This window comes from Loxodonta africana, chromosome 16 (assembly GCF_030014295.1).
Source record: "Loxodonta africana isolate mLoxAfr1 chromosome 16, mLoxAfr1.hap2, whole genome shotgun sequence".
NCBI classification, from domain to species: domain Eukaryota; kingdom Metazoa; phylum Chordata; class Mammalia; order Proboscidea; family Elephantidae; genus Loxodonta; species Loxodonta africana.
The window spans coordinates 40,323,207-40,350,282 of NC_087357.1; the positions used below are offsets into that span (position 1 = coordinate 40,323,207).

General features: G+C 37.9%; 1 protein-coding gene across 3 annotated transcripts in view; it reads right to left on the reverse strand.

Moving 5' to 3' along the window:
* Window positions 1–27,076, reverse strand: part of TBC1D12 (TBC1 domain family member 12) — a 134,830-nt gene that overhangs the window by 68,966 nt on the left and 38,788 nt on the right. Inside the window, exons 1-2 of one of the 3 annotated variants that reach the window (XM_064269566.1) lie at window positions 23,414–23,529; window positions 20,937–21,060 (exon numbers count right to left, since the gene is read on the reverse strand). Coding sequence is in view for 1 of the 3 variants with exons in the window: in XM_064269564.1 (XP_064125634.1) it covers window positions 23,414–23,537 (124 nt within the window). In the remaining 2 variants the exon portion in view is untranslated. Of the gene's footprint in view, window positions 1–20,936; window positions 21,067–23,413; window positions 23,538–27,076 lie in introns of those variants that run through there. The other 2 variants (XM_064269565.1, XM_064269564.1) reach the window with 2 other exon arrangements.

A 27,076-nucleotide genomic window follows, 5' to 3' on the forward strand; every position in this document is an offset into this window, starting at 1 on the left:
AAATCGGAGGGCAGGGCCAAGATGGCGGAATAGTCAGATGTTTCCTGCAATGCTTCTTACAACAAAGACCCAAAAAAACAAGTGAAACAACTCTATTTATGACAAACTAGGAGCCCTGAACATTAAAGGCAAAGTCAGAAAACAGCCTGAGCAGCAAGGGGAGGGAGAGATGGTTCAGAAGCAGAGAGGAGTTACCGGACCTGAATCATGGGGAGCCCTCAGGCACCATTCCCAGGAGCAGCTGTGGCGGGCTGGTAGTAGCATTTGGCCACAGTTTCCTCAGGGAGAAGCAGCCAGCTGCACAGCCTACTCACAACCCCGGAACCAGACAAAAACAGTGCTCTCAGCAAAAGCTAAATACTTTGCATATATTTTACCATGCCCCCAGCCCCCAAGCCAGCTTCAGTGGCTGTTGATATCCCTGAGCCTGAGACAGACCCTGTTGAGCACCTGGGGCCATCCTCCCAGCCCTGGAGTAGGAATAAATTCACAATTGGAAGAAAAGACAATTTTCCAGCTCCACTGAGTAGGGGAGCGCAGGACAGAAGTGGCTTCTATCCAGGCATAAATGGTCTGCGGACTTTGAATATCTTTCTCCCCTGCGTGGACCAGTGTCGGCCTATTTCAGGACAGTGGGCCCTTAACTGGCACACTGCAACCGTTTCGCCTGTGTGGTAGAGAGGTGGGTGTTTGGTATTTGACACCACTTTGCCTACTAAACAGGGTCCTCACCTACCCACATCAGGGGCATAAGGACTGATGGCTCCACCCAGGTCACCCAGCCACCTGTTAACAGGGTTGAAAGGATAACTGGTACCTCCCAGTCCTTACAACCAAAACCATGGGGTGCTCATGGTCTGTCTGTGAACCAACCCACCTGTACGACCTAGGGAACAGGGAAGCACTTTCCTCAAAGACGCTTGGGGGATGGTTCTCAGCCCCCTGCCTTGTTCAGAGTGTGACCCCCTGCTGCAACCAGATACCGGTACTTACGCCAATCACCCCTGCCCCTCTAAGACTATAGGATAAAGCCTGTACGACACATTTGATGATCAGGTACCTGGACACCTGAGGTGAATTCATACAAGAAAAGTCAAAGGACTCCTAGACTGATATACCTGATAACAGCTCTAGCCATCTGGAGACAGGACGTCAGAGCTTCGAAGGTGAAAACACTCAAGCTAGCTCACTCAAGCAACCCATCTGGTCATATCAACACAAAACACAGCAAGAAGTTAAGATACAGTAAGCAAACAAAAAATAAACTAATACAATAACTAATAGATGGTTCGGAGACAACAGTCAATACCAAGTCACACAAAGAAATAGATGATGAGCACCTCAACAAGCTCTCAAAACAAAGAATCAATGGATCTTCTGGGTGAAGGTGCCTTCCTGGAATTACTGGATGCAGAATTCAAAAGATTAATATACAGAACTCTTCAAGACATCAGGAATGAAATTAGGAAGGAGATCAGGCAATACGCAGAACAAGCAAAGGAACACACATATAAAGCAGTTCAAGAAATTAAAAAGATTATTCAAGAACATAATGAAAAATTTAATAAGCTGCAAGGATCCATGGAGAGAGGGCAATCAGAAGTTCAGAAGATTAACAATAAAATTAAAGAATTAGATAACTCAGTAGGAAGTTGGAGGAGAACTGAGCAAGAGGAAGGCGGAATTGGGGAGCTTGAAGATAAAGCACTTGGCACCAATATATTTGAAGAAAATTCAGATAAAAGAATATAAAAAAATGAAGAAACCTTAAAAATCATGTGGGACTCTATCAAGGGAAATAACCTATGAGTGACTGGAGTACTAGAACAGGGAGGAAGAACAGAAAATACAAAGAGAATTGTTGAAGACTTGTTGGCAGAAAACTTCCCTGATATCATGAAAGATGAGAAGATATCTATCCAAGATGCTCATCAAACTCCACGTAAGGTAGATTTTAAAAAAAGTCACCAAGACATATTATAATTGAACTTGCCAAATCCAAAGACAAAGAGAGAATTTTAAGAGCAGCTAGGGATAAATGAAAAGTCACCTACAAAGTACAGTCAATAAGAATAAGCTCGGAATACTCAGCAGAAACTATGCAGGAAAGAAGGCAATGGGATGACTTATACAAAGCATTGAAGGAAAAACACTGCCAGCCAAGAATCAAACATCCGGCAAAACTGTCTCTCAAATATGAAGGTGAAATTAGGACATTTCCAGATAAACATAAGATTAGGGAATTCGTAAAAACCAACCCAAAACTACAGGAAATACTAAAGGGAGTTCTTTGGTTAGAAGATCAATAATATCTAGTATTAATTGAAGACTAGAACACCGGACAGAACAATCAGATGTCAATCCAGACAGGGAAATCACAAAAATAAATCAAGATTAAAAACCACTCAAAATAGGGAAACAGCGATGTTCTTGTGTAAAAGAAGGCAATATTAAAACAATAAAAAGGGACTAAGAAATGCAGTTGTAGATCTTTCATATGGAGAGGAAGATGAGGCGATATAAAGAAATAAAAGTTAGGTATAAAGTTAGAAAAATTGGGATAAATATTAAGGTAACCACAAAGCAAACTAACTATCCTACTTATCAAAATAAAATACAAGAAAAAAATAGGGACAGCAGAAAGAAAATCAAAACAATGAATAAGAACAAAAGACAATATATAAACTACTCAGCACAAAAAATTAAGTGGAAAGAAGAAACTGTCAACAACACACAAAGACATCAAAATGACAGCACTAAACTCATACCTATCTAAAATTATGCTGAATGTAAATGGACTAAATGCACCAATAAAGACACAGAGAGTGGGAGAATGGATTAAAAAAAAAGCACGATCCATCTAATTGCTGCCTACAAGAGGAACACCTTAGACTTAGAGACACAAACTAAAACTCAAAGGATGGAGCAAATATATCAAGCAAACAACAATCAAAAATGAGCAAAAGTGGCGGTATTAATTCCCGACAAAAGAGACTTTAAAGTTAAATACACCACAAAAGACAAGGAAGGACACTATATACTGATTAAAGGAACAATATACCAGGAGGATATAACCATATTAAATATTTATGCACTCAATCACAGGATTGCAAGATGCATAAAACAAACTCTAACAGCATTGAAAAGTGAGAGAGACAGCTCCACAATTATACTAGGAGACATCAACACACTACTTTTGGTGAAGGACAAGACATTCAGAAAGAAGCTCAATAAAGACACGGAAGATCTAAATGTCACAATCAACCAACTTGACCTCATAGAACACTCTACCCAACAGCAGCCAAGTATACTTTCTTGTCTACTGCACATGGCACATACTCTAGAATAGACCACATATTAGGTCATAAAGCAAGCCTTAGCAGAATCCAAAACACTGAAATATTACAAAGCATCTTCTCTGACCATAAGGCCATAAAAGAAGAAATCAATAATAGGAAAAGCAGGGAAAAGAAATCAAACACTTGGAAACTGAACAATAGTCTGCTCAAAAAAGACTGGGTTATAGAAGACATTAAGGAGGGAATAAAGAAATTCATAGAATCCAATGAGAATGAAAACACTTTCTATCAGAACCTTTGGAACACAGTGAAAGCAGTGCTCAGAGGTCAATTTATTTCAATATATGCACATATACAAAAAGAAGAAAGGGCCAAAATCAAAGAATTATCCCTACAACCTGAACAAAGAGAAAGAGGGCAACCAAAGAAACCCTCAGGCACTAGAAAAAAGGAAATAATAAAAATTAGAGCAGAATAAAATTAAATAGAAAATAGAAAATTCAAAGAGCTAAAACGACCAAAACTGATAAACCACTTTCGAAACCGACAAAAGAAAACCAGGAGAGGAAGCAAATAATCTGAATAAGAAATGAGATGGGTGATATTACAACAGACCCAACTGAAATTAAAAGAATCGTATCAGATTACTATGAAAAATTTGAAAACCTAGAAAAAATGGATGAATTCCTAGAAACATACTAACGACCTAAAGTAACACAAACATAGGTAGAAGAACTAAATAGACTCATAAAAAAACAAGAGATTAAAAGGGTAACCCAAAAAACTCTCAGCCAAAAAAAGCCCTGGCTCAGATAGCGTGACTACAGAGTTCTATCAAACTTTCAGACAAGAGTTAATACCACTACTACTACAGGTATTTCAGAACATAGAAAAGTACAAAAAACACACAAACTCATTCAATAAAGCTAGCATAGTTCTGATACCAAAACCAGGTAAAGACACCACAAAAAAAGAAAATTACAGACCTATATATATCTCTTATGAACTTAGATTAAAAAATCCTCAACAAAAATCTAGCCAATAGAATTCAACAACATATCAAAAAAATAATTCATCATGACCAAGTGGGATTCACACCAGGTATGCAGGGATGGTTCAACATTAGAAAAACAATTAATGTAATCCACCACATAAATAAAACAAAAGATGGGGGAACCACATGATTTTATCCATCAATGCAGAAAAGGCATTTGACAAAGTTCAACACCCATTCATGATAAAAACTCAGCAAAATAGGAATAGAAGGAAAATTCCTTAACATAATAAAGGGCATTTATACAAAGCCAATAGCCATTATCATCCTAAAAGAAGAGAGTCTGAAAGCATTCCTCTTGAGATCAGGAACCAGACAAGGATGCCCTTTACCACCACTCTTATTCAGCATTGTGCTGCAGGTCCTAGCCAGAGCAACTAGGCTAGATGAACAAATGAAGGGCATCCAGATTGGTAAGGAAGAAGCAAAAGTATCTCTACGTGCAGATGACATGATCTAATACACAGAAAACCCTAAAGAATCCTCAAGAAAACTACTGAAACTAATAGTTCAGCAGAGAATCAGGATACAAGATAAACATATAAAAATCAGTTGGATTCCTCAATACCAACAAAAAGAACATCAAAGAGGAAATCACCAAATCCATACCATTTACAGTAGCCCCCAAGAAGATAAAATACTTAGGAATAAGTCTTATCAGAGATGTAAAAGACCTATACACAGAAAATTACAAGACACTACTGCAAGAAACCAAAAGAGACCTACATAAGTAGAAAAACATACCTTGCTCATGGGTGGCAAGACTTAATATTGTAAAAATGTCTATTCCATCAAAAGCCATCTATAGATACAATGCAATTCTGATCCAAATTCCAACGAAATTTTTTAATAAGATGGAGAAACAAATCATCAACTTCATATGGAAGGGAAAGAGGCCCCAGAGAAGTAAAGCATTACTGAAAAAGGACAAAGTGGGAGGCCTCACTCTACCTCATTTTAAACCCTATTATACCACCACAGTAATCAAAACAGCCTGGTACTGGTACAACAACAGACACACAGACTAATAGAACAGAATTGAGAATCCACACATAAATCCATCCACATATGAGCAGCTGGTATTTGACAAAGGCCCAAAGTCAGTTAAATGCAGAAAGTCTCCTTAACAAATGGTGCTGGCCTAACTGGATATCCATCTGCAAAAAAATGAAACAAGACCTATACCTGACACCATGCACAGAAACTAACTCAAAATGGATCAAGGACCTAAATATAAAATCTAAAATGATAAAGATCATGGAAGAAAAAATTGGGACAACGCTATCAGCCACAATACATGGCATAAACAGTATACAAAACATTACTAACAATGCAGAAGAGAAACCAGATAACTGGGAAAACAAACTGGGAGCTCCTAAAAATCAAACACCTACAACTACGCTCATCCAAAGACTTCACCAAAAGAGTAAAAAGATTTCCTACAGACTGGGAAAAAGCTTTTAGCTATGACATTTCCGACCTGCCACTGATCTCTCAAATCTACACGATAATGCAAAAACTCAACTACAAAAAGACAAATAACCCAATTAAAAAATGCGCAAAGGATATGAACAGACACTTCACTAAAGAAGACATTCAGGTAGCGAACAGATACATGAGAAAACGCTCACGATCATTAGCCATTAGAGAAATGCACATCAAAACTACAATGAGATTCTATCTCACTCCAACAAGGCTGGCATTAATACAAAAAACAAAATAATAAATACTGGAGAGGCTGTAGAGAGACTGAAACACTTATTTACTGCTGGTGGGAATGTAAAATGGTACAACGACTTTGGAAATTGATTTGACGCTTCCTTACGGAACTAGAAAGAGAACTACCATACGATCCAGCAATCTCACTCCTTGGAATATATCCTAGAGAAATAAGAGCCTTTACACAAACAGATATATGCACACCCATGTTCACTGCAGCACTGTTTACAAGAGCAAAAGGATGGAAGAAACCAAGGTGCCCATCAATAGATGAATGGATAAATTATGGTACATTCACACAATGGAATATTACGCATCAATAAAGAACAATGATGAATCCGTGAAACATTTCATGACATGGAGGAATCTGGAAGGCGTTATGCTGAGTGAAATTAGCTGCAAAAGGACAAATATTGTATAAGACCACTATTATAAGAACTCAAGAAATATTTTAAACAGAGAATATTCTTTCATGGTTATGAGAAGGGGGAAGGGAGAGGGTTTTCACTAATCAGATACCAGATAAGAACTATTTTAGGCGAAGGGAAAGACAACACACAATACGGGGGAGGTCAGCACAACTGGACTAAACCAAAAGCAAAGGAGTTTCCTGAATAAACTGAACACTTGGAAGGCGAGTGTAGCAGGGGGAAGGGTTGGGGTACCATGGTTTCAAGGGACATCTAAGTCAATTGGCATAATAAAATCCATTAAGAAAACATTCTGCATCCCACTTTGAAGTGTGGCGTCTAGGGTCTTAAACACTAGCAAGCGGCCATCTAAGATGCATCAATTGGTCTCAACCCAAGTGGATCAAAGGAGAATGAAGAACACCAAAGACAAGGTAATTACGAGCCCAAGAGGAAGAAAGGGCCACATAAAGCAGCGACTACATTAGCCTGAGACCAGAAGAACTAGATGGTGCCCAGCTACCACCCATGACTGCCCTGACAGGTAACACAACAGAGAACCTCTGATGGAGCAGAACAGTGGGATGCAGACCTCAAATTCTCATAAAAAGATCAGACTTAATGGTCTGACTGAGACTATAATGACCCTGGAGTTCATGGTCCCCAGACCTTCTGTTAGCCCAAGACTGGAACCATTCCCAAAACCAACTCTTCAGACAGGCACTGGCCTGGACTATGGGATAGAAAATGATACTGGGGAAGAATGAGCTTCTTGGATGAAGTATACCCATGACGTTACGTTGGCATCTCCTGTCTGAAGGAGTGATGACAGGGTAGAGGAATTCAGAAGCTGGCGGAATAGACATGAAAATAGAGTGTAGAGGGAAGGAGTGTGCTGTCTCATTAGGGGGAGAGCAATTAGGAGTATATAGCAAGGTGTGTATAAGTTTTTGTATGAGAGACTGACTTGATTTGTAAACTTTCACTTAAAGCACAATAAAAATGTAAATAAAATAAAAGATAAAAAAAAGAAGAAAAAAAATTCGAATCCATATATCTTTTTGTAAGCTCCATATATTGGATGCCCAACCCAGTCTGTGTCCAGTGTTCCTACTGGGCCAATTTATTTGTATGCAAACAGGGTGACAGGTCTTAAACTAGATGCTAACAATAGATGCTAGATAAACAAAAAAAGAAAAAGATATGTTCTTGCTTTCAGCGAGCTTAGAGCCTATTGATAAAGAGAGACTTGGAAATAGACTATTATAATAAGGTATAATGAGTTCTGTAAGAGTTTTATGCAAGGTGATGTAAGCAGGTAAAAGAGAGGAATTTCTTTTGCTCGGGATTGTGGTGGGGGCAGGGGATGGGTTGGAGAAATCTGTATAAAGGAGACAGGTGAGTTCTACCTCACAGGATGGTTGTATCTATGTCCATTAAGGCTTTGATGGACGTATATGCTTGTATCACATCTCCAGTGGCGGGCCTGTGTTCCTCTTACAGTAGCTGTGCATCATACATGCTTGTTATTGATGGTGACGAAAGCTGTACCACCATGTTAATGAACGAAGTATAGACAAGCCCATAGTGACAGAATCTTAGAACTAGAATGGGCCTTATAGTCTTCCAGATCAGAAGTAGCAAACTGTTGCCCTACAGGCTAAATTTGGGCTGTAGGTATTTTTGTTTGGCTACACCATTTCTGAAAATGAAGTTACTAGCTAACACTTAATAATTGGGAGATTTCACACAAAAAAATCTCACTTCTAGTGTCTCTAGAAAAAATCAGATCCAACATTGGATGTTTACTTGGAGTTGAGAAACAGCTGCTCCCTTAAGATGGGACATGAAGTCCTCCATTTTGCCCAGTCCCTACTTGGTCACTCCATTCGTTGTGTTATTTCTATTTGACTCTTGAAGGCACTTCCAGCTTGCCATTACAGAACAAGCTCTCTACCTCTCCACCTCCGTCTCCCCTGCTACTTTTTTTTTTTGGTTATATAACACATGAGAAAATTGAGACCCAGGATGGGAACTGACTTGCACACAGTGACAAGGCAGGGAGTGAAGCCAGGCCTCCTGACTCCCAGTTTCCCACAGGCACTTAGCCAGCCTCGTGAGAACTGCCAATCCATTGCCTGAATCACAGTATAATTTACTTTACACACATTCAAAGGGAAATTATTCACTCTCTGTTGAATGCTGAGACACTGAAAACTGAAAATTAAACCTTGAGCTAAGAAAGAAGGAAAAGGAAAGAAGAAAGAAAAAGAATACAAGAACAAAGCAACGACTCAGACTACGTTTTATATTTTGTCATTTTGTGAGCTTTTAATTAAAAGTCTAGAAATGCTTATTCTTAGAGGACGGTAAGGAATCATGTTTGAAGGGGAAAGGCAGCTGCAGAGACCGGTGTGTTGACATACCATACACCTTGGAAAGCTGCAATAATTAGATGCTGGCTGAATTAAAACAACCTGAAACTTTGAAGAGTGGAACAAACAGAGCTATTAAAACTATGATGGGCAACACGCAGAGCTCGTGTTTTTACCTGCAAAATAAAATTTCCTAAAATGTAAAAAAAAAAATGTGTGCATATATATATATAATACATACATATATATCATACAAAGAATCTTCTCTAATCACAACTGAATTAAACTAGAAATAACCAAAGGAAAACTGGAAAATATACAAAGAAATTAAATGACACACTATTAAATAAGGAAAGGATCAAGGAAGAAATCAAGAGAGAAATCAGAAAATACTTAAGAGTCAAATGAAAATGAAAGCACAATATGCCAAGAATCATGGGATGTAGTGAAGGCAGTGCTCAGAGAGAAATTTAGAGCAGTAAATTCCTACTTTAAAAAGATCTCAAGTCAATAACCTAATTCTACGACTCAAGAAAGAAGACCTTCAATGAGATGGATTGGCATAGAAGCAGCAACAATGGACTCAACCATAACAACAATCATGAAGATGGTACGGGAGCGGGCAGTGTTTCATTCTGTTATACACAGGATTGCCATGAGTCGGAACCAACTCAACAGCACCTAACAACACAACTCAAGGAACCAGAAAAAGAAGGGCAAACTAACCCCAAAGCTACAAGAAGAAAGGAAATAACAAAGATCAGAGCAGAAATAAACGAAACAGAGAAAACAGAACAACAAAACCAGAAGTTTATTACGCACATCCAAAGGCTTAAGAGTAAAATGACTACCTACAGACTGGGAAAAAGTTTTTAGCTATGACATTTCCGATCTGCCTCTAATCTCTAAAATCTACATGATACGGCAAAAACTCAACTACAAAAAGACAAATAACCCAATTAAAAAATGGGCAAAAGATATGAACAGACACTTCACTAAAGAAGACATTCAGGCAGCTAACAGATACATGAGGAAATGCTCACAATCATTAGCCATTAGAGAAATGCAAATCAAAACTACAATGAGATTTCATCTCACTCCAACGAAGCTGGCATTAATCTAAAAAACACAAAACAATAAATGTTGGAGAGGCTGTGGAGAGACTGAAACACGTCTACACTGCTGGTGGGAATGTCAAATGGTACAACCACTTTGGAAGTCGATTTGGGGCTTCCTTCAAAAGCTGGAAATAGAACTACCATACGATCCAGCAATCCCACTCCTTGGAATATATCCTACAGAAATAAGAGCCTTTACACAAACAGATATATGCATACCCATGTTTATTGCAGCACTGTTTACAAAAGCAAAAAGATGGAAGCAACCAAGGTGCCCATCAATGGATGAATGGATAAATAAATTATGGTATATTCACACAATGGAATATTAGGCATCAATAAAGATCAGTGATGCTTCTGTGAAACATTTCGTAACATGGAGGAACATGGAAGGCATTATGCTGAGGGAAATTAGTCAGCTGCAAAAGGATAAATACTATATAAGACCACTATTATAAGAACTTCAGAAATAGTTTAAACTAAGAAGAAAACATTCTTTTGTGGTTACGCGAGGGGAGAGGGAGGGAGGGTGGGAAAGGGGTATTCGCTAATTAGATAGTAGATAAGAACTACTTTAGGTGAAGGGAAAGACAACATGCAATACAGGGGAGGTCAGCACAATTGGACTAAACCAAAAGCAAAGAAGTTTCCTGAATAAATGGAATGCTTCGAAGGCCAGCGTAGCAGGGGCAGGGGTTTGGGGACCATGGTTTCAGGGGACATCTAAGTCAATTGGCATAATAAAATCTATTAAGAAAACATTCTGCATCCCACTTTGAAGAGTGGCGTCTGGGGTCTTAAACGCTAGCAAGCGGCCATCTAAAATGCATCAATGAGTCTCATCCCACGTGGATCAAAGGAGAATGAAGAACACCAAGGACACAAGGTAATTATGAGCCCAAGAGACAGAAAGGACCACATGAACCAGAGAATACATCATCCTGAGACCAGAAGAACTAGATAGTGCCTGGCTACAACTGATGACTGCCCTGACAGAGAACACAACAGAGCACCCCTGAGGGAGCAAGAGAGCAGTGGGATGCAGACCCCAAATTCTCATAAAAAGACCAGACTTAATGGACTGACTGAGACTAGAAGGACCCCAGTGATAATGGCCCCCAGACCTTCTGTTGGTCCAGGACAGGAACCATTCCCGGAACCAACTCTTCAAACATGGATTGGGCTGGACAACGGGTTGGAGAAGGATGCTGGTGAGGAGTGAGCTTCTTGGATCAGGTGGACACTTGAGGCTATGTTGGTATCTCCTGCCTGGAGGGGAGATGAGAGGGTAGAGGGGGTTAGAAGCCGGGAAAATGGACATGAAAAGAGAGAGTGGAGGGAGAGAGCGGGCTGTCTCATTAGGGGGAAAGTAACTGGGAGTATGTAGCCAGGTAACTAACTCTATGGGGCAGTTCTACCCTGCCCTTTAGGGTCGCTATGAGTCGGAATCGACTTGACGGCACTGGGTTGTCGTTAGTCAGGTGTATATAAGTTTTTGTGTGTGAGACTGACTTGATTTGTAAACTTTCACTTAAAGCACAACAAAAAGTATAAAAAAAAAGTTGGTTCTTTTAAAAGATCAGTAAAATCAACAAACTTTTAGGTAGACTGACAAAGAAAAAAGAGAGTAAGAATAACTAAAATCGGAAATAGAAGTGCGGACAGTACAACTGACCCAGCAGAAATAAAAAGGACCGTAAGATCCTTTTAGTATGAACACCAAAAAAAATTAGTTAACTACATGAAATGGACAAGTTCCTAGAAACACACAATTTATATAAACTGACAATACAGAAAATTTCAACAGACACATAACACGTAATCAGTAATCAAAAATCTCTCAACAATAACAAAAAAGTTCTGGACCAGAAGGCTTCACTGGTAAATTCTACCAAACATTTAAAAAGAATTGACACCAATCCTTCTTAAACTCTTCCAAAAAATAGAAGAGGAAGAAACAAACACTTCCTAACTCATTGTATGAGGCCAGAATTACCCTGATACCAAAGCCAGACAAAGATACCACAAGAAAAGGAAGCTACAGATCAATATCCCTTATGAATACAGGTGCAAAAATCCGTAACTAAATACTGGCAAACCGAATCCAACACCATGTTAAAAGGATTATAATACCATGATCAAGTGAGATTTACTCCAGGAATGGTGGTTTAGCATTAATAATCAATCAATGTAGTACACCACATTAATAAGAACAAAGAAAAGAACGACATGAAATTTCAATTGATGCAGAAAAGGCATTTGACAAAATCCAACACCCTTTCTTGGTAAAAACACTCAACAAACTAAGAATAGAAGGGCAATTCCTCATTATGATGAAAGGAATTTATGAAAAACCCAGGGCTAACATCATACTCAACTGAGAGAGACTTAGAGTTTTGCCCTTAAGATCACGAACAAGGTAAGGATGCCTGCTTTCACCACTGCTATTCAATATTGTACCAAAAGTACTCGCCAGAGCAATTGGGCAAGAAAAAGAAATAAAAGTTATCCATACTGGAAAGAAAGAAGACTAACTATCCCTATTTGCAGATGACATGATCCTATATATAGACCCCCAAAGAATCCACAAAAAAGCTTCTAGAGCTTATAAATTCAGCAAAATGGCAGGGTGCAAGTCCAGAAATAAACCCATACATCTACGGCTAACTGTTGATTTTTGACCAGCGTGTGAAGTTCATCCAATGGAGAAAGAATGGTCTCTCCAATAAATGGTGCTGGGACAACTAGATTTCCACATGAGAAAGAATGAATTGGACTCATACCTCACACCATATATGAAAATTAACTCAAAATGGATCTCACAAACCTAAATGTAAGAAGTAAAACTAGAAAACTCTTAGAACAAAGCATAGGAGTAATGCTTCGAGACCTAGTTTTTGACAATGGATTCATAGTTATGACACCAAAAGCATGAGCAAAAACAACAAAATACATTAACGTCGGGATAAAAATTAGTGAAACAAAAGATGTTTCTTTTAAAAATCAGTAAAATTGCTAAACTTTTAGTAAACTGGTCAAAAAAAAGAGAGAGAGAGAAGACACAAATTATCAACATCATAAAAGTATGAGAGATCATCATTACATATCCATCAGGACAATAGAATATTATGAACAGCTTTATTCCAATAAATTTAACAACACAGATGAAATGTAAAAATCTCTTCGAAGATATGCTCCAAAACTAACTTAAAAAGAAAACTTGACCAGCCCTGTGTCAATTCAAGTAATTAAACTTATAATTAAAATCTGCTCCACAACAATAAAAATAGTATAATCTAGTGTTTGGGAACCACAATCATAGACTACTACAATAAATTTCATTAATGTCTTTGTCAAGTAGACTCACTCTCTTCTCATTCAGTTTCTATAGTATCTCCAGAATTATCTAATACATGAATTTTTATCAGATGTCTCAATACCCTCTTTAAAAGTATTTCTGATAAAACTCAGCTAACTCTCTAAGCTCATAGCTAAAAACCTTTCACCAGGCTTTGCTTAGATCAATGGTTCTTAACTGGGGTAAAAAGTGTCTAGGGACATTTTTGGTTGCCACAACTGCGTGTGGGTGTGTGCTAATGGCATCTATAGTGTGGAGGCCAAGGATGCTGCTACACATCCTACAATGCATAGAACAGCCTCCCACAACAAGATTGTCTGGCCCAAAATGTCAATAGTGCTGAGGCTGAGAAACTCTGACTTAGGTGATTTCACTGATGAACTCTATGAAACATTTAAGAAAGAAATAACATCAATTCTACACAATTCTTTCAGAAAAAAGAGAAGGAAGAAACAATTCCCAATTCATTCAGTAACGGCAGCATTATCCTCAATACCAAAATCAGACAAAGACGTTAAAAGAAAACTACAGACCCATATTCCCCATGAACACAAAAACAAAAATCCTTAACAAAATATTAGGAAATCGAAATTGGCAACCTATAAAATGGATACAAACTGTTCCTAAATGGAGTTAACCGCAGGAAAGCAAAGTTGGTTTAATAATCAAAAATCAATTTTTACTTAATAATAAGAAAAATGGCTAAGAAAGACTGCATCTGAGCTTTGTATCATCTGAATGGGCCAAAAAACTAGATAGTTAATGCCACCAAGCACTTGAAAGACATAAACCCAAATTTCTGAAGGATGGTATCATCTTAACCCTCAAATTGTCCTCTACATATGTTTCAAATACTATGTCCAGCGCCCAAGCAAAGATAACTAGGAACACACAGAGGCAAGAAACAATAAGCAAAAATTACCAGAAATAATATGTAACATAAACAGACCTATAGGATTTCCAGACATTGGGATTATTAGACACAGGCTATGAAATAACTACACTTATTATGTTTAAGGAGATAAATGCCAAGGTTGAAATTTCAGCAGGGAGCTGTAAACTGTAAAAAGTGATACAGCAGATGTGAAAAAGAACCAACTAGGAACTCAAGAATTAAAAAACACAAAATTTACATTAAGAACATATTTATAGGGCCAAAGGATCTGTATTTTTTAACATATTCCCTAAGTAATTCTAACTGCTGTGTTTGGAAACCACAATCATAGACTACTACAATAAATTTTTAATGTTCTTGTCTGCAGACTAACCCTCCTCTAATTCAGCTTCTATAACGCCTCTAGAATTATCTTCCTAATATACGAATTTGATATCTCATTACCTTATATAAAAGTATTTTGGATAAAATTCAATTCTCTGATCACCATCTTCTCTGCATCCTTATTATACCGGCCTAATAACTATTCCTCAAACATGGTGGCTCATTCCTGTTTGTTCTTCAGTTTCCTCTATGTGGAATGGCTTTCTTCATCTTAACCTAGGGAACTCTTGCTGGTACTGCAGAATACAACTCACATGTCATCTCTGAGCCGAAGTAATCACTCATCTGTACTCTCACACCCTGTTCACAACTCTTCTACAGTACTTATAGTTATATATGGACACCACCACCGCCTCCGCCCCCATTTATACCGGAATAACTCAAAGGCTAGGCCTCATTTTCATTTATATCCCAAGAACCTAACACTATGTCTATTGTATTATACACAGTTTTTGTTGAATAAATATGTATTCATTGAAATAAAAGTCAAATCTTAGAGAAGAATCTAGGATCAATTCGAAAATTTTGTCCTTTAAATTCTGCTAGAGAAAAGGCTTAGAGTTTGCTCAAATCAGGTCACACATTAAGTTGGCGGCAAAACGGTATTCCACATTCTAAAAGAGATCATTCAGAAAGAAAGTGGACTACAATGGAAATATAAGAAAAGATGAAACTGTGGGTTCACCGGGAGAGTGGCAGGAGCCTAAAGAAGTAAAATATGGGGACTGGGGGTAAGAGAGAATAGTAGATAGGAGCTTCTCTTCCAAAGACAAGGAAAAAGTCAAAATAGCCCGATATCTACACTGATATAGTATATACATTGACTGGCTCCACTTTGAGGCTCAGTGATAAATCACTCATGGACACTGGGAATACTCTCTTAAAAGGACTAATGTTAAACCCACATCAGTAAGTAAACTCTTACATGTTATGAGCTTCCATGGTGAACATTTTATAGACAGTCAAAAATAGAAGCAGCTCCCCATTTTGTCATCTCTAACCACTGCAAGACCATGTAAAAGGGGCTCTCTTACACAACTTGATCCAAGAGCCAGGGAAACCAGGATTAGGGTACACAAGGTTTAGGCAATTTTGATGCCTTTGCCGATTCTAAATTATATTTAAAAATTCTGTGAGTTAGTAGAGATAAAACCCATCTTAGAACCCAAGTTTAACTGAAACCTCTGGAATAAAAAACTAGTTCCACAGGGAGTTAATTTCAGTAAACTATATTTTGGCAAAATTAGTAGCACAATTTTGTTTGTTTAATCTAGTTTAAAACCCAATATATATTAAGTCTGAGAGAGAATGAATAGAACTTTTAATATAATTTTAATACTCAAACTATATTCACGTAATCAAATAACAGGTACTCTTAAGTATCTTTTCAAAGGGTAACCCCTTTCTAAGTCTCTGTCTCTTCTAACAGGGAAAAAAAATTCTCCCCAAATTCTACCCTGTCCAATTTGTGAGGACTTGTTTTTAGTCTTTTTCTTTAACTAATTTAACCCTCTCTCTTGAGGCTCATACCTCTCCCCTCTCCCAGATGCTCAGGTCCTGAGCTTTTATGAGTTCCTCTCTCAATCTTAGGAAACCTGGTGGCGTAGTGGTTAAGTGCTACGGCTGCTAACCAAAGGGTCGGCAGTTCGAATCTGCCAGGTGCTCACTGGAAACTCTATGGGGCAGTTCTACTCTGTCCCATAGGGTCACTATGAGTCGGAATCGACTCGACGGCACTGGGTTTGCTTTTGGTTTTTTGCTCTCAATCCTCAGACCATACAAATGAAGTTTTATGAAATCCATTTACTCACACATAAAAACCAAAACGAAACCAAACCCGGTGCCATCGAGTCGATTCTGACTCATAGCAACCCTATGTATTCACACATACAAAACACATAATAATTCATCATTAACATTAAATAACAGACACACATGCAGCTAGAAAGGCAGTTATTCGCAACCTCTTGAAGGTGACAATACGTTAAGTAAATAAAATTTTTTAAAATACGAGGGTGAAATAATTATAAATATGAATAATTTCAAAAATAAATTTTCAACATAGCTCAGTGTCATGGATTGAATTATGTTCCCCCAAAAATGTGTGTATCAACTTGGTTAGGCCATGTGTGGTTGTCCTCCATTTTGTGATTGTAATCTTATGTTGAGAGGATTAGGATGGAATTGTAATACTACCCTTGCTCAGGTCACCTCCCTGATCCAAGGTAAAGGGAGTTTCCCTGGGGGTATGGCCTGCATCACCTTTTATCTCTCAAGGAAAGAGAAGCAAGCAGAGAGTTGGGGACCTCATCCTACCAAGAAAGCAGCACCAGGAGCAAAGCATGTCCTTTGGACACGGGGTCCCTGCACCTGAGAAGCTGTCTGACCGGGAAAGATTGAGGACAAGGACCTTCCTCCAGACCCAACAGAAAGAGAAAGCCTTCCCCTGGAGCCGACGTCCTGAATTTGGACTTGTAACCTACTAGGCTGTGAGAAAATTAATTTTTCTTTCACCAGGAGCAAAGCTCGTCCTTTGGACATCGGGTCCCTGCACCTGAGAAGCTGCTTCACCAGGGGAAGATTGAGGACAAGGACCTTCCTCCAGACCCAACAGAGAGAGGAAGCCTTCCCCTGGAGTCTATGTCCTGAATTTGGACTTGTAACCTACTAGGCTGTGAGAAAATAAATTTTTCTTTCTTAAAGCCATCCACTTGTGTTATGGCAGCGCTAGATAACTAAGACACTCAGCCCCTCCACAATTTAACAGTGATGAAGGAACAAGTTTATTTTGCAGTACTCAGCCATATTTTAAACCAAGGATATCTGTATTTAAGCATCATTAAAACCAATGAACTGTTCAAATGTTACACACATCATTGCAGTAACCAGAAAACACGTTCACAGTGTTATATATTTAATTAAAAAAAAAAAATCCAGCGCCCTCGAATCGACTCCGACTCATAGCGACCCTATAGGACAGAGTAAAACTGCCCCATTGAGTTTCCAAGGAGCACCTTGCGGATTCGAATTTCCGACCATTTGGTTAGCAGCCGTAGCACTTAACCATTACGCCACTAGTGCTCACAAAACATAGATATTCTGGTCCTTTCTATAATGTTAGTGTTCATTTGTGTTGTAAAAAATTTCAAAAGCAGAAACTTAACCGAGGAGAGTGACCTATAATACTTTTAGATAATCTGAAGGGCTCAGATTAAGAAATCAGTGTCTTAAAAAAATTTTTTTGTCTTGTCTGTCAAAAGTTTCAGCAACAGATCAACTACTCAACTAAAACTTTACCCAGAAAATGACATGACTGTTGATTAAAAACTTGAATCATCACCTAAATAATCATATTTTAAAATTAAAGATGCCAGTATAAAAACAGTACCTAGCAGAAAAAAGATCACCTTCTAGTGAAAGATTGTCAGGTTACATAAATAGGATATATTCAATCTAGTATGGAATCATGTTACAATTATACACAACACAGCTCATTTGAAATAATCCTTACTTAGTTTGGAGGTAAGAAAAGCTATTTAGCTGCATTCCAACTTTAGCCTATTATTTTAGAAAAACCAGAAACCTAGGTCAACTGAACTACAATATAACTGAAATACTCTTTACAATAGATGCAGTTTTTAACATGGCTCACCAACTGGTTCAAAGGCCACAAGCAAGAATTTCACACCTCCAAGAGAACACATGTAATAATCCTCATAAAATAGTATCATGAATATTCTTGTGATTTGGGAACTGATCATCAGGTTAAATGCCAAACAGGTTAGTTTGGCTTTGCTATATCCTAAAATGATTCTGTGTGTCTTCACTGTTAATACAAAAAGCACCAAAATTTATCAGACCTTTAATAAAATTTACTATAGGGATAAAATTAAAAAAAAAAAAAAATTAACCAACAGGTTATCTTTCACTTACAAACCTCACTTATCTCTGAAAATCTGTAGGTGTAAAACATGTAAGGTTAAATTATATATATACACGCATACATGTATATGTGTGCGTGTATATATACACATGTTGTTGTTAGGTGCTGTCAAGTCAGTTTTGACTCATAAGCGAATCTATGTACAACAGAACAAAACACTACCTGGTCCTGCATCATCCTCACAAATCTTGCTATGTGTGAGCCCACCATTCTAGCCACTGTATCAATCTATCTCGTTGAGGATCTTCCTCTTTTTCAATGACCCTCTACCAAGCATGTCGCCCTTCTTCAAGGACTGGTCACTCCTGAAAACATGTCCGAAGTACGTGAGATGAAGTCTCACCATCCTCACTTCCAAGGAGCGTTCTGGCTGTACATCTTTCAGGACAGATTTGTCCATTCTTCTGCAGTCCATGGTATATTCAGTATTCTTCACCAACACCATAATTGAAATGTATCAATTCTTAATTTGGTCTTCCTTATTCACTGTCCAGCTTTCACATGCATATGAGGCAACTGAAAAGACCATGGCTTGGGTCAGGCGCACCTTAGTCCTCAAAGTGACATCTTTGTTTTTCAACACTATCAAGAGGTCTTTTGCAGCAGATTTGCCCGATGCAACATGTTGTTTGATTTCCTGACTGCTGCTTTCATGGGTGTTGACAGTGAATCCAAGTAAAATGAAATCCTTGACAACTTTAATCTTTTCTCCATTTATCATGATGTTGCTTATTGGTCCAGTTGTGAGAATGTTTATTTTCTTCATGTGGAGTTGTAATCCATACAGAAGGCTGTAGTCTTTGATTTTCATCAGTAAGTGCTTCAAGTCCTCTTTGCTTTCAGCAAGCGAGGTAGTGTCATCTGTGTATCACAGGTGTTAATGAGTCTTCCTCCAATCCTGATACTGCGGTCTTCCTCATATGGTCCAGCTTCTGGGATTATTTGCTCAGCATACAGAATGAATAAGTATGGTGAAAGGATACAACCCTGACGCACACTCTTCCTGATTTTAAACAACACGGTATCCCCTTGTTCTGTTCTAACGAATGCCTCTTGGTCTACGTACAGGTTCAGCGTAAGCAAACATATATATGTGTGTGTGCATGTTGTGTGTGTGTATATGTTCATATAGAAGAACATTTTATTCTCTGAAATAAATTGCAAAAAAAATTGTAACACTACATATATAAAAACGCATACACGAAAATACATGTGTTTTCCATTGGTTCAAATACATTTTAGAAGGCCTAAAATATGAAGGGAAAATGAAATGCGATATATCTTCCTATAACATTTTATTTTTATAAGGAGAATATAACCATGTGTTAAAATATAAGTTATATTATAATTTATACATCATAATAATTAATCAAGAAAAGTTTACAAATCAAATCTTACTTTCCCGTTTTACTTAATATAATCTTAGAGATGCTGCTCCCTTTAAAAAAGAAGAATTTGGGCCCAATAATATAATTATACTCAGGCTTTAAAAAAATTATTATCCAATGTAATAGTACTACTACTCTGATCTCCTAGTAAATCCTACTGTTTTGCCACTTGAAAAAACAAGTAAGGCATCCTTCCAAAGCTCAAAGGTATTTTTACCTCAGTATTTTTAGCACTGCCTTACTCTTCCAGGCAGTTTCACATTTGAATTACTACTTTCATTTTCTACAGCCATAAGGGCTTACAACTCTATCCTGAAACACACCAGACGTGTCCTAGCATTCTTCATTGCTTTACTGGTAATATCTTCATTTTTTATTTCTGATTCCAAACATAACATCCATCTGAGAAAAGTACTTTGTAAAGGAACTCAAACATACTTTTACATTTATAATGTTTCATGGAGTTTGAAAATCAGGGCTGTGAAAAATGTTTTCAAGTTGGAACAGAGATATGAAGTTATAAAGTTACCATTACTATAAAGAGAGTCATGCCCACTTTGAAAAATGACAATCGCAGGGAAGAGGACAGCATAGTTAAGACAAATGCAGACTAGAGGACATGTACAGAAGCAGAAAAAGGAGAAAGAAAGAGGAAGAAAACGTTCCATCACATGAAAAGCCAAAAAAAAAAAAAAAAAAAAACCAAACCCAGTGCCATCGAGTCAATTCCGACTCATAGCGACCCTATAGGACAGAGTAGAAAAGCCCCACAGAGTTTCCAAGGAGCGCCTGGCGGATCTGAACTGCCGACCCTTTGGCTAGCAGCTGTGGCACTTAACCACTATGCCACCAGGGTTTCTTCCATCACATGAAAAGATACACAAACTGAGGATGGAAAAAGGGTCAGAGGAAGAGTGACTTGCCTATCCATCACACGTCCAAGAAAACAAAAGGAACAATCAGGAAGGCATCAAGATATACACTATCACCTACACATAGCTGGAGAAATCATCAATTGTAAAGGGCCAAAGGTGGGGGTGTAGAGGATAGCAACTCCATTTCAACTCCACTTCTTCTTTCCACACGTGAATGAGTTGTCCTTTCCCTGAGCGCTCATCTAATTCTCACATAACATAGAAAAAGAGAGAGAGAGAATGTAAGGCCTTTGCTTTCCAAAATAAATAGAACAGATTAAGGACATGTAACGTACCAGACAACTTGTAATTACCCAACCAATAATTTATTTAAGAGACCTACGGTAAGAAAATATCACAAAATGTTAGTCTGCATAAAAATGTATGCATATGCATATTTAAGGTAAATTACTGTAAAGTCTGAGTCCCTGGATGGTACAAATGGTTAACATGCTCTACTGCTAACCAAAAGGTTGGTGGTTCAAGTCCATCCAGAGGCACCTCGCAAGAAAGGCTTAGTGACCTACTCCCAGAAACTCAACCATTGAAAACCCTATGGAGCACAGTTCTACTCTAACGTACGCAGGGTCGCCGAGGCAGAATCAACTGAACAGCAACTGGTTTGTACAATAGAATTAAGGACACCTGTAGTAAAAACCTTCAATAGCAAGATATCCGTTTTGCCTCTAGAGGGCAAACTTGGTCTTCTGGAAAAACTCTAGCCAAGAGAAGTTACTTTCAGATTTTACCAAAAAGAGAAGAACTAAAACTTAAAATGTCATTGTAGCAGAGGCTCCCCAACTTTCTTGGCTAACAGTGCCCTTAGTGCCTCAGTAATTTTTTTTACAGCACCACCTAGACCAAAACAAATACCTAGCAGTTCTGTTTAATAAGTAGTTACGTCCAAACAATTTAATAAGAATTTATGTCCTTACATTTAGTAACCATTTGAAAAAACAATACACATGAATTGAAGGAAAAAGCTTTATTCTTAAAAAACACACACACGACTAACTACTAATTGGACATATATACCTGTTGGGCACTGTACAGTTTTCTCAAACCTTGAAATCAGACAGGACACCACCACCCTCATTTCCAATTCCACACTGATTTTTGCACAGTATCTGATTTTTATCACAGCAACCTCAGAAAACCCAGATTCACAAAGATATGATGTCAAATAAAAGAATGGATCACCATCTAATGCTAAAACTGTGTACTACTTTAAGTCTACACTCTGCGAGGTAGCCGACACATGTGGAGTATCACTATTTGCCTCAAATTTTAAAAATAATTTTATGGTGCCCCTGTATGTTAAGGAGCCCTGGTGGCACAGGGGCGAAGCACTCAGCTGCTAACCAAAAAGGTCAGCAGTTGGAACCCACCAGCTGTTCCACGGGCGAAAGATGTAGTCTGCTTCCGTAACGATTACAGCCTTGGAAACCCTATTGCAGTACTACTCTGTCCTACAGGGTCCCTATGAGTCAGAATCGACTTGAGGGCAATGGGTTTGGCTTTGGTTTTTTATGATGCCCCTGTGTGTTAGCTGCAGCACACCAGGGTGCCTAGGCACTACTGTTTTAATCCCAGCAGCTATAAAAACTATTTAAAACTTAATTACTTGTAAATAAAATTAATTGCAATAAAAGTTTTTAAAGACCTAATCACTATTTCCCTATATTATTTGGGAAACCAGGATTTTTGTTGTTGTTTTTAGCTTTTTCATCAATGAAAAGAACGCTATTAAATCATTAAAGGAAAGGTATTTTTTCCAATATGGATGTGATATTTTTTATAAATGCCAGTTGTGTTATATCTGGTAAACTATGATTGGGAAAGAAAGAAGTAGCAATCAGTTCATTGTACATCTCCTTCTGAACAACAACTTCTCTGAACTTAAAAACGCAGCATGCAAACTGATCCAGTCTCACTACTTTTCAGTCTTACTGTCTCCCAGTACTAAGGAGCACAAGTTCATAAGTCAAATAAGATCTGAGATGCTTGAGAATTCAAGGATACAGACATTAATGCAACTATCAGAAGTACCGGATCCTAAATTAGTAGAAATGGATTATGTACCCAGCCTTCTCATTTACGAAGTCCTTGGTTTAGGCAGAACATCAGGGAAGTGAAACAAAGGAAAAAGTTCAACCTCATAATTTACTCAGTTTTTTGCTATCTACTATTTCATCAGTCCATAACTACTAACCCCATAAAATCTGTGCTACTGGCAAATGTTACCATATTCAGTTGGGAATCAAAATATGTGGTGAGAGTAATTAAATAAGTAAGACAGACAAAAAAAAGCTATCCAACAAACAACTAGGAAAGAAAATCAAAGTTTTATTACTTTAAAGAATTTTCACAAAACCACAAAAGGTAACTGAAAATCTGTGATATGTTTTTAAAAAAATTTAAGAAAGCTACTATAAATATCTATAATCCCAAAAGTTTTTATCTAGAAAAATAACAGTAATACTAGGATATGGTTAATTATCATGAACAGAATGCTTGAAAAGATAAGACAAACTACATGGCTATATTAGTACTTACCTGCTGAATGATTTTGGAAGTTTTCTGAAGGTTCTCTCTGGGAGGTACTTTACCAAATAATTTCCAACCAGGAGCACTATGGGCAACTGATTTGAGTTCCTTTGTCCTTTTTGGAAAAAGGTTTCTGAAACACAGAAAAGTTATATGAATTGTGTTTTTTTGTAACCAGGGAGCCATTTAATGGTAATTTTTAAAGCATGTTTATTCTCAAAACACAAAAAGCTTTTAAATATAATTTCTGCTACTATTACCTAAATTAAGAAAAAATTCAATTAAGTATACCTGTATACTTAGAAGTATTAGAAGAATCAACAAAGATACTAAAGATATGAATTAGGAGAAGGTTGGCAACCGTAAACAATGTAAACGTGCTTTGAATCAGCTACAAAATACAGTAGATGTGACTGCACAAAAAAAGCCAAGAATTTTACAACAAAAATGTTAAAGAACCTATATAAAATAGTGAAAGGATCAAATAATACAAGATTTGGGAAAAATATTTCAGTAAGAATTGTTTCACTAATAATTTGTTTGTAATGAAAACTGATCCTCTGTTGTTAGAACATATATATATATATAAATTGTTTTTCCTAGAACAGGCTATGTGCAGGAAAGTTTACTGCTAAAGAGTCAATCTATTACCAAGCAAGAAAGTATCTCTCCCTGGAAAATCTAAAAACTCTGCACAAGGCTCAAGGATTTTACCTTATATATATGCACTAATGAACCATATAAAGCACCTATTGCACAAGGAAGCAGAGTTGATATTCAAAATATGCATCCATCAACACAATGACTAAGGCATCATGCCACTGACCAATTAGATAAGATACTAACAAATCCAACTGAATATCAACCCTTCATCTAAGCTATAAATAGCATTAAGAAGATTTTAATTTGCATATACATTTACACATCATTCCAAATTATCTGAAGTCCTAAATATCTAGGTTTATCCTGCACTCAGGATGCCATATAAATATATATGTTCTTAAAAGCATACTGAAAATGAGGAAATAAGTTTTTAATGCATAATGTTAAGGCTGTCATCAAGTTTAGAAAGGTATGTATGAACTCCTACAAAACATGGATCTAAAAGAAGAATGTGGAGTAATCTATAAAAAAGAAAAGAAACATTTACTTCCTTGGGTGTGAGATGGAAGTAAACAGATGACAATCTAGAGTAACTTCTACTTAGGGCACCCTGGAGGTTTCATCTAAGAGATAATATATAACAACTTAATTTTCTACTTCCTAAGATCTCTATTCCCCCACGTGTCTGTCAGTTTGTCGTACTGTGGGGGCTTGCGTGTTGCTGCGATGCTGGAAGCTATGCCACCGGTATTCAGATACCATTAGGGTCACCCATGGAGGACAGGTTTCAGCTGAGCTTCCAGACTAAGAGAGACTAGGAAAAAGAACCAGGCAGTCTACTTTTGAAAAGCATTAGCCAGTAAAAACCTTATGAACAGTAGCAGAATACTGTCTGATAAAGCGCTGGAAGATGAGCCCCCCAGGTTGGAAAGCACTCAAAAGACCTTCAGTATATCCCACCTGAATTTAGAGGCCACCTGAAGAAAAGATTTGATGCACTGAACACTAGTGACCGAAGACCAGATGAGTTGTGGAATGACATCAAGGACATCATACTTGAAAAAAGCAAGAGGTCACTGAAAAGACAGGAAAGAAAGAAAAGACCAAGGTGGACGTCAGATGAGACTCTGAAGCTTGCTCAAGAACGTCAAGCAGCTAAAGCAAAAGGAACAAATGATAAAGTAAAAGAACTGAACAGAAGATTTCAAAGGGTGGCTCAAGAAGACAAAGTAAACTATGAAAATGACATGTGCAAAGAGCTGGAGATAGAAAACCAAAAGGGAAGAACACGCTTGGCGTTTCTCAAGCTGAAAGAACTGAAGATAAAATTCAAGCCTTGAGTTGCAATAGTGAAGGATTCTATGGGGAAAATATTAAACGATGCAGGAAGCATCAAAAGAAGATGGAAGGAATACACAGAGTCATTATACCAAAAAGAATTACTTGATGTTCAACCATTTCAAGAGGCAGTAAATTATCAGGAACTGATGGTACTGAAGGAAGAAGTCCAAGCTGCTCTGAAGGTACTGGCGAAAAACAAGGATCCAGGAATTGACGGAATATCAATTGAGATGTTTCAACAAACAGATGCAGCGCCGGAGGTGCTCACTCGCCTATGCCAAGAAATATGGAAGACAGCTTCCTGGCCAACTGACTGGAAGAGATCCATATTTATCCCTATTCCCAAGAAAGGTGATCCAACCAAATGTGGAAATTATAGAACAATAGCATTAATATTACATGTAATCAAAATTTTGCTGAAAAACATTCAAAAACAGCTGCAGCAGTATCTCGACAGGGACTGCCAGAAATTCAGTCCGATTTCAGAAGAGGACATGGAACCAGTTATATCATCCCTGATGTCAGATGGATCCTGGCTGAAAGCAGAGAACACCAGAAGGATGTTTACCTGTGTTTTATTGACTATGCAAAGGCATTCGATTGTGTGGATCATAACAAATTATGGATAACATTGTGAAGAATGGGAATTCCAGAACACTTAATTGTGCTCATGAGGTACCTTTACACAGATCAAGAGGCAGCTGTTCAGACAGAACAAGGGAATACTGATTGGTTTGAAGTCAGGAAAGGTGTGCGTCAGGGTTGAATCCCTTCACCATACCTACTTAATCTGTATGCTGAGCAAATAATCCCAGAAGCTGGACTAATGAAGAAGAACGAGGCATCAGGATTGGAGGAAGACTCATTAATAACCTGCACTATGCAGATGACACAACCTTGCTTGCTGAAACTGAAGAGGACTTGAAACAATTACTACTGAAGATCAGAAACCACAGCCTTCAGTATGGATTACACCTCAACATAAAGAAAACAAAATCCTCACAATTGCACCAATAAGCTACATCTTGATAAATGGAGAAAGGACTGAAGTTGTCAAGGATTTCATTTTACTTAGGTCCACAATCAACAGCCATGGAAACGGCAGTCAAGAAATCACACGACACGTTGCATTGGGTAATCTGCCACAAAGGATCTCTTTAAAGTGTTGAAAAGTGAAGATGCCACCTTGAAGGCTAAGATGCACCTGACCCAAGCCATGGTATTTTCAATCGCATAATATGCATGTGAAAGCTGGACAATGAAGAAGGAAGACTGAAGAAGAATTGACGCCTTTGAATTGTGGTGTTGGCGAAGAATATTGAATACACCATGGACTGCCCAAAGAACGAACAAATCTGTCTTGGAAGAAGTGCAACCAGAGTGCTCCTTAGAAGCAAAGATGGCAAGACTGTGTCCTACATACTTTGGACATGTTGTCAGGAGGGATCAGTCCCTGGGGAAGGACATTATGCTCAGCAAAGTACAGGGTTAGCGGGAAAGAGGAAGACCCTCAACGAGGTGGATTGACACAGTGGCTGCAACAATGAGCTCAAGCATAACAACAATTGTAAGGATGGCGCACGACTGGGCAGTGTTTTGTTCTGTTATGCGTAGGGGTCGCTGTGAGTTGGAATCAACTCGATGGCACCTAAAAACAACAACAACAAGATCTCTAAGTTGGAGGTTTTCAGTAATGAATATACTAAGGACCAGGGATACTTATAAAAA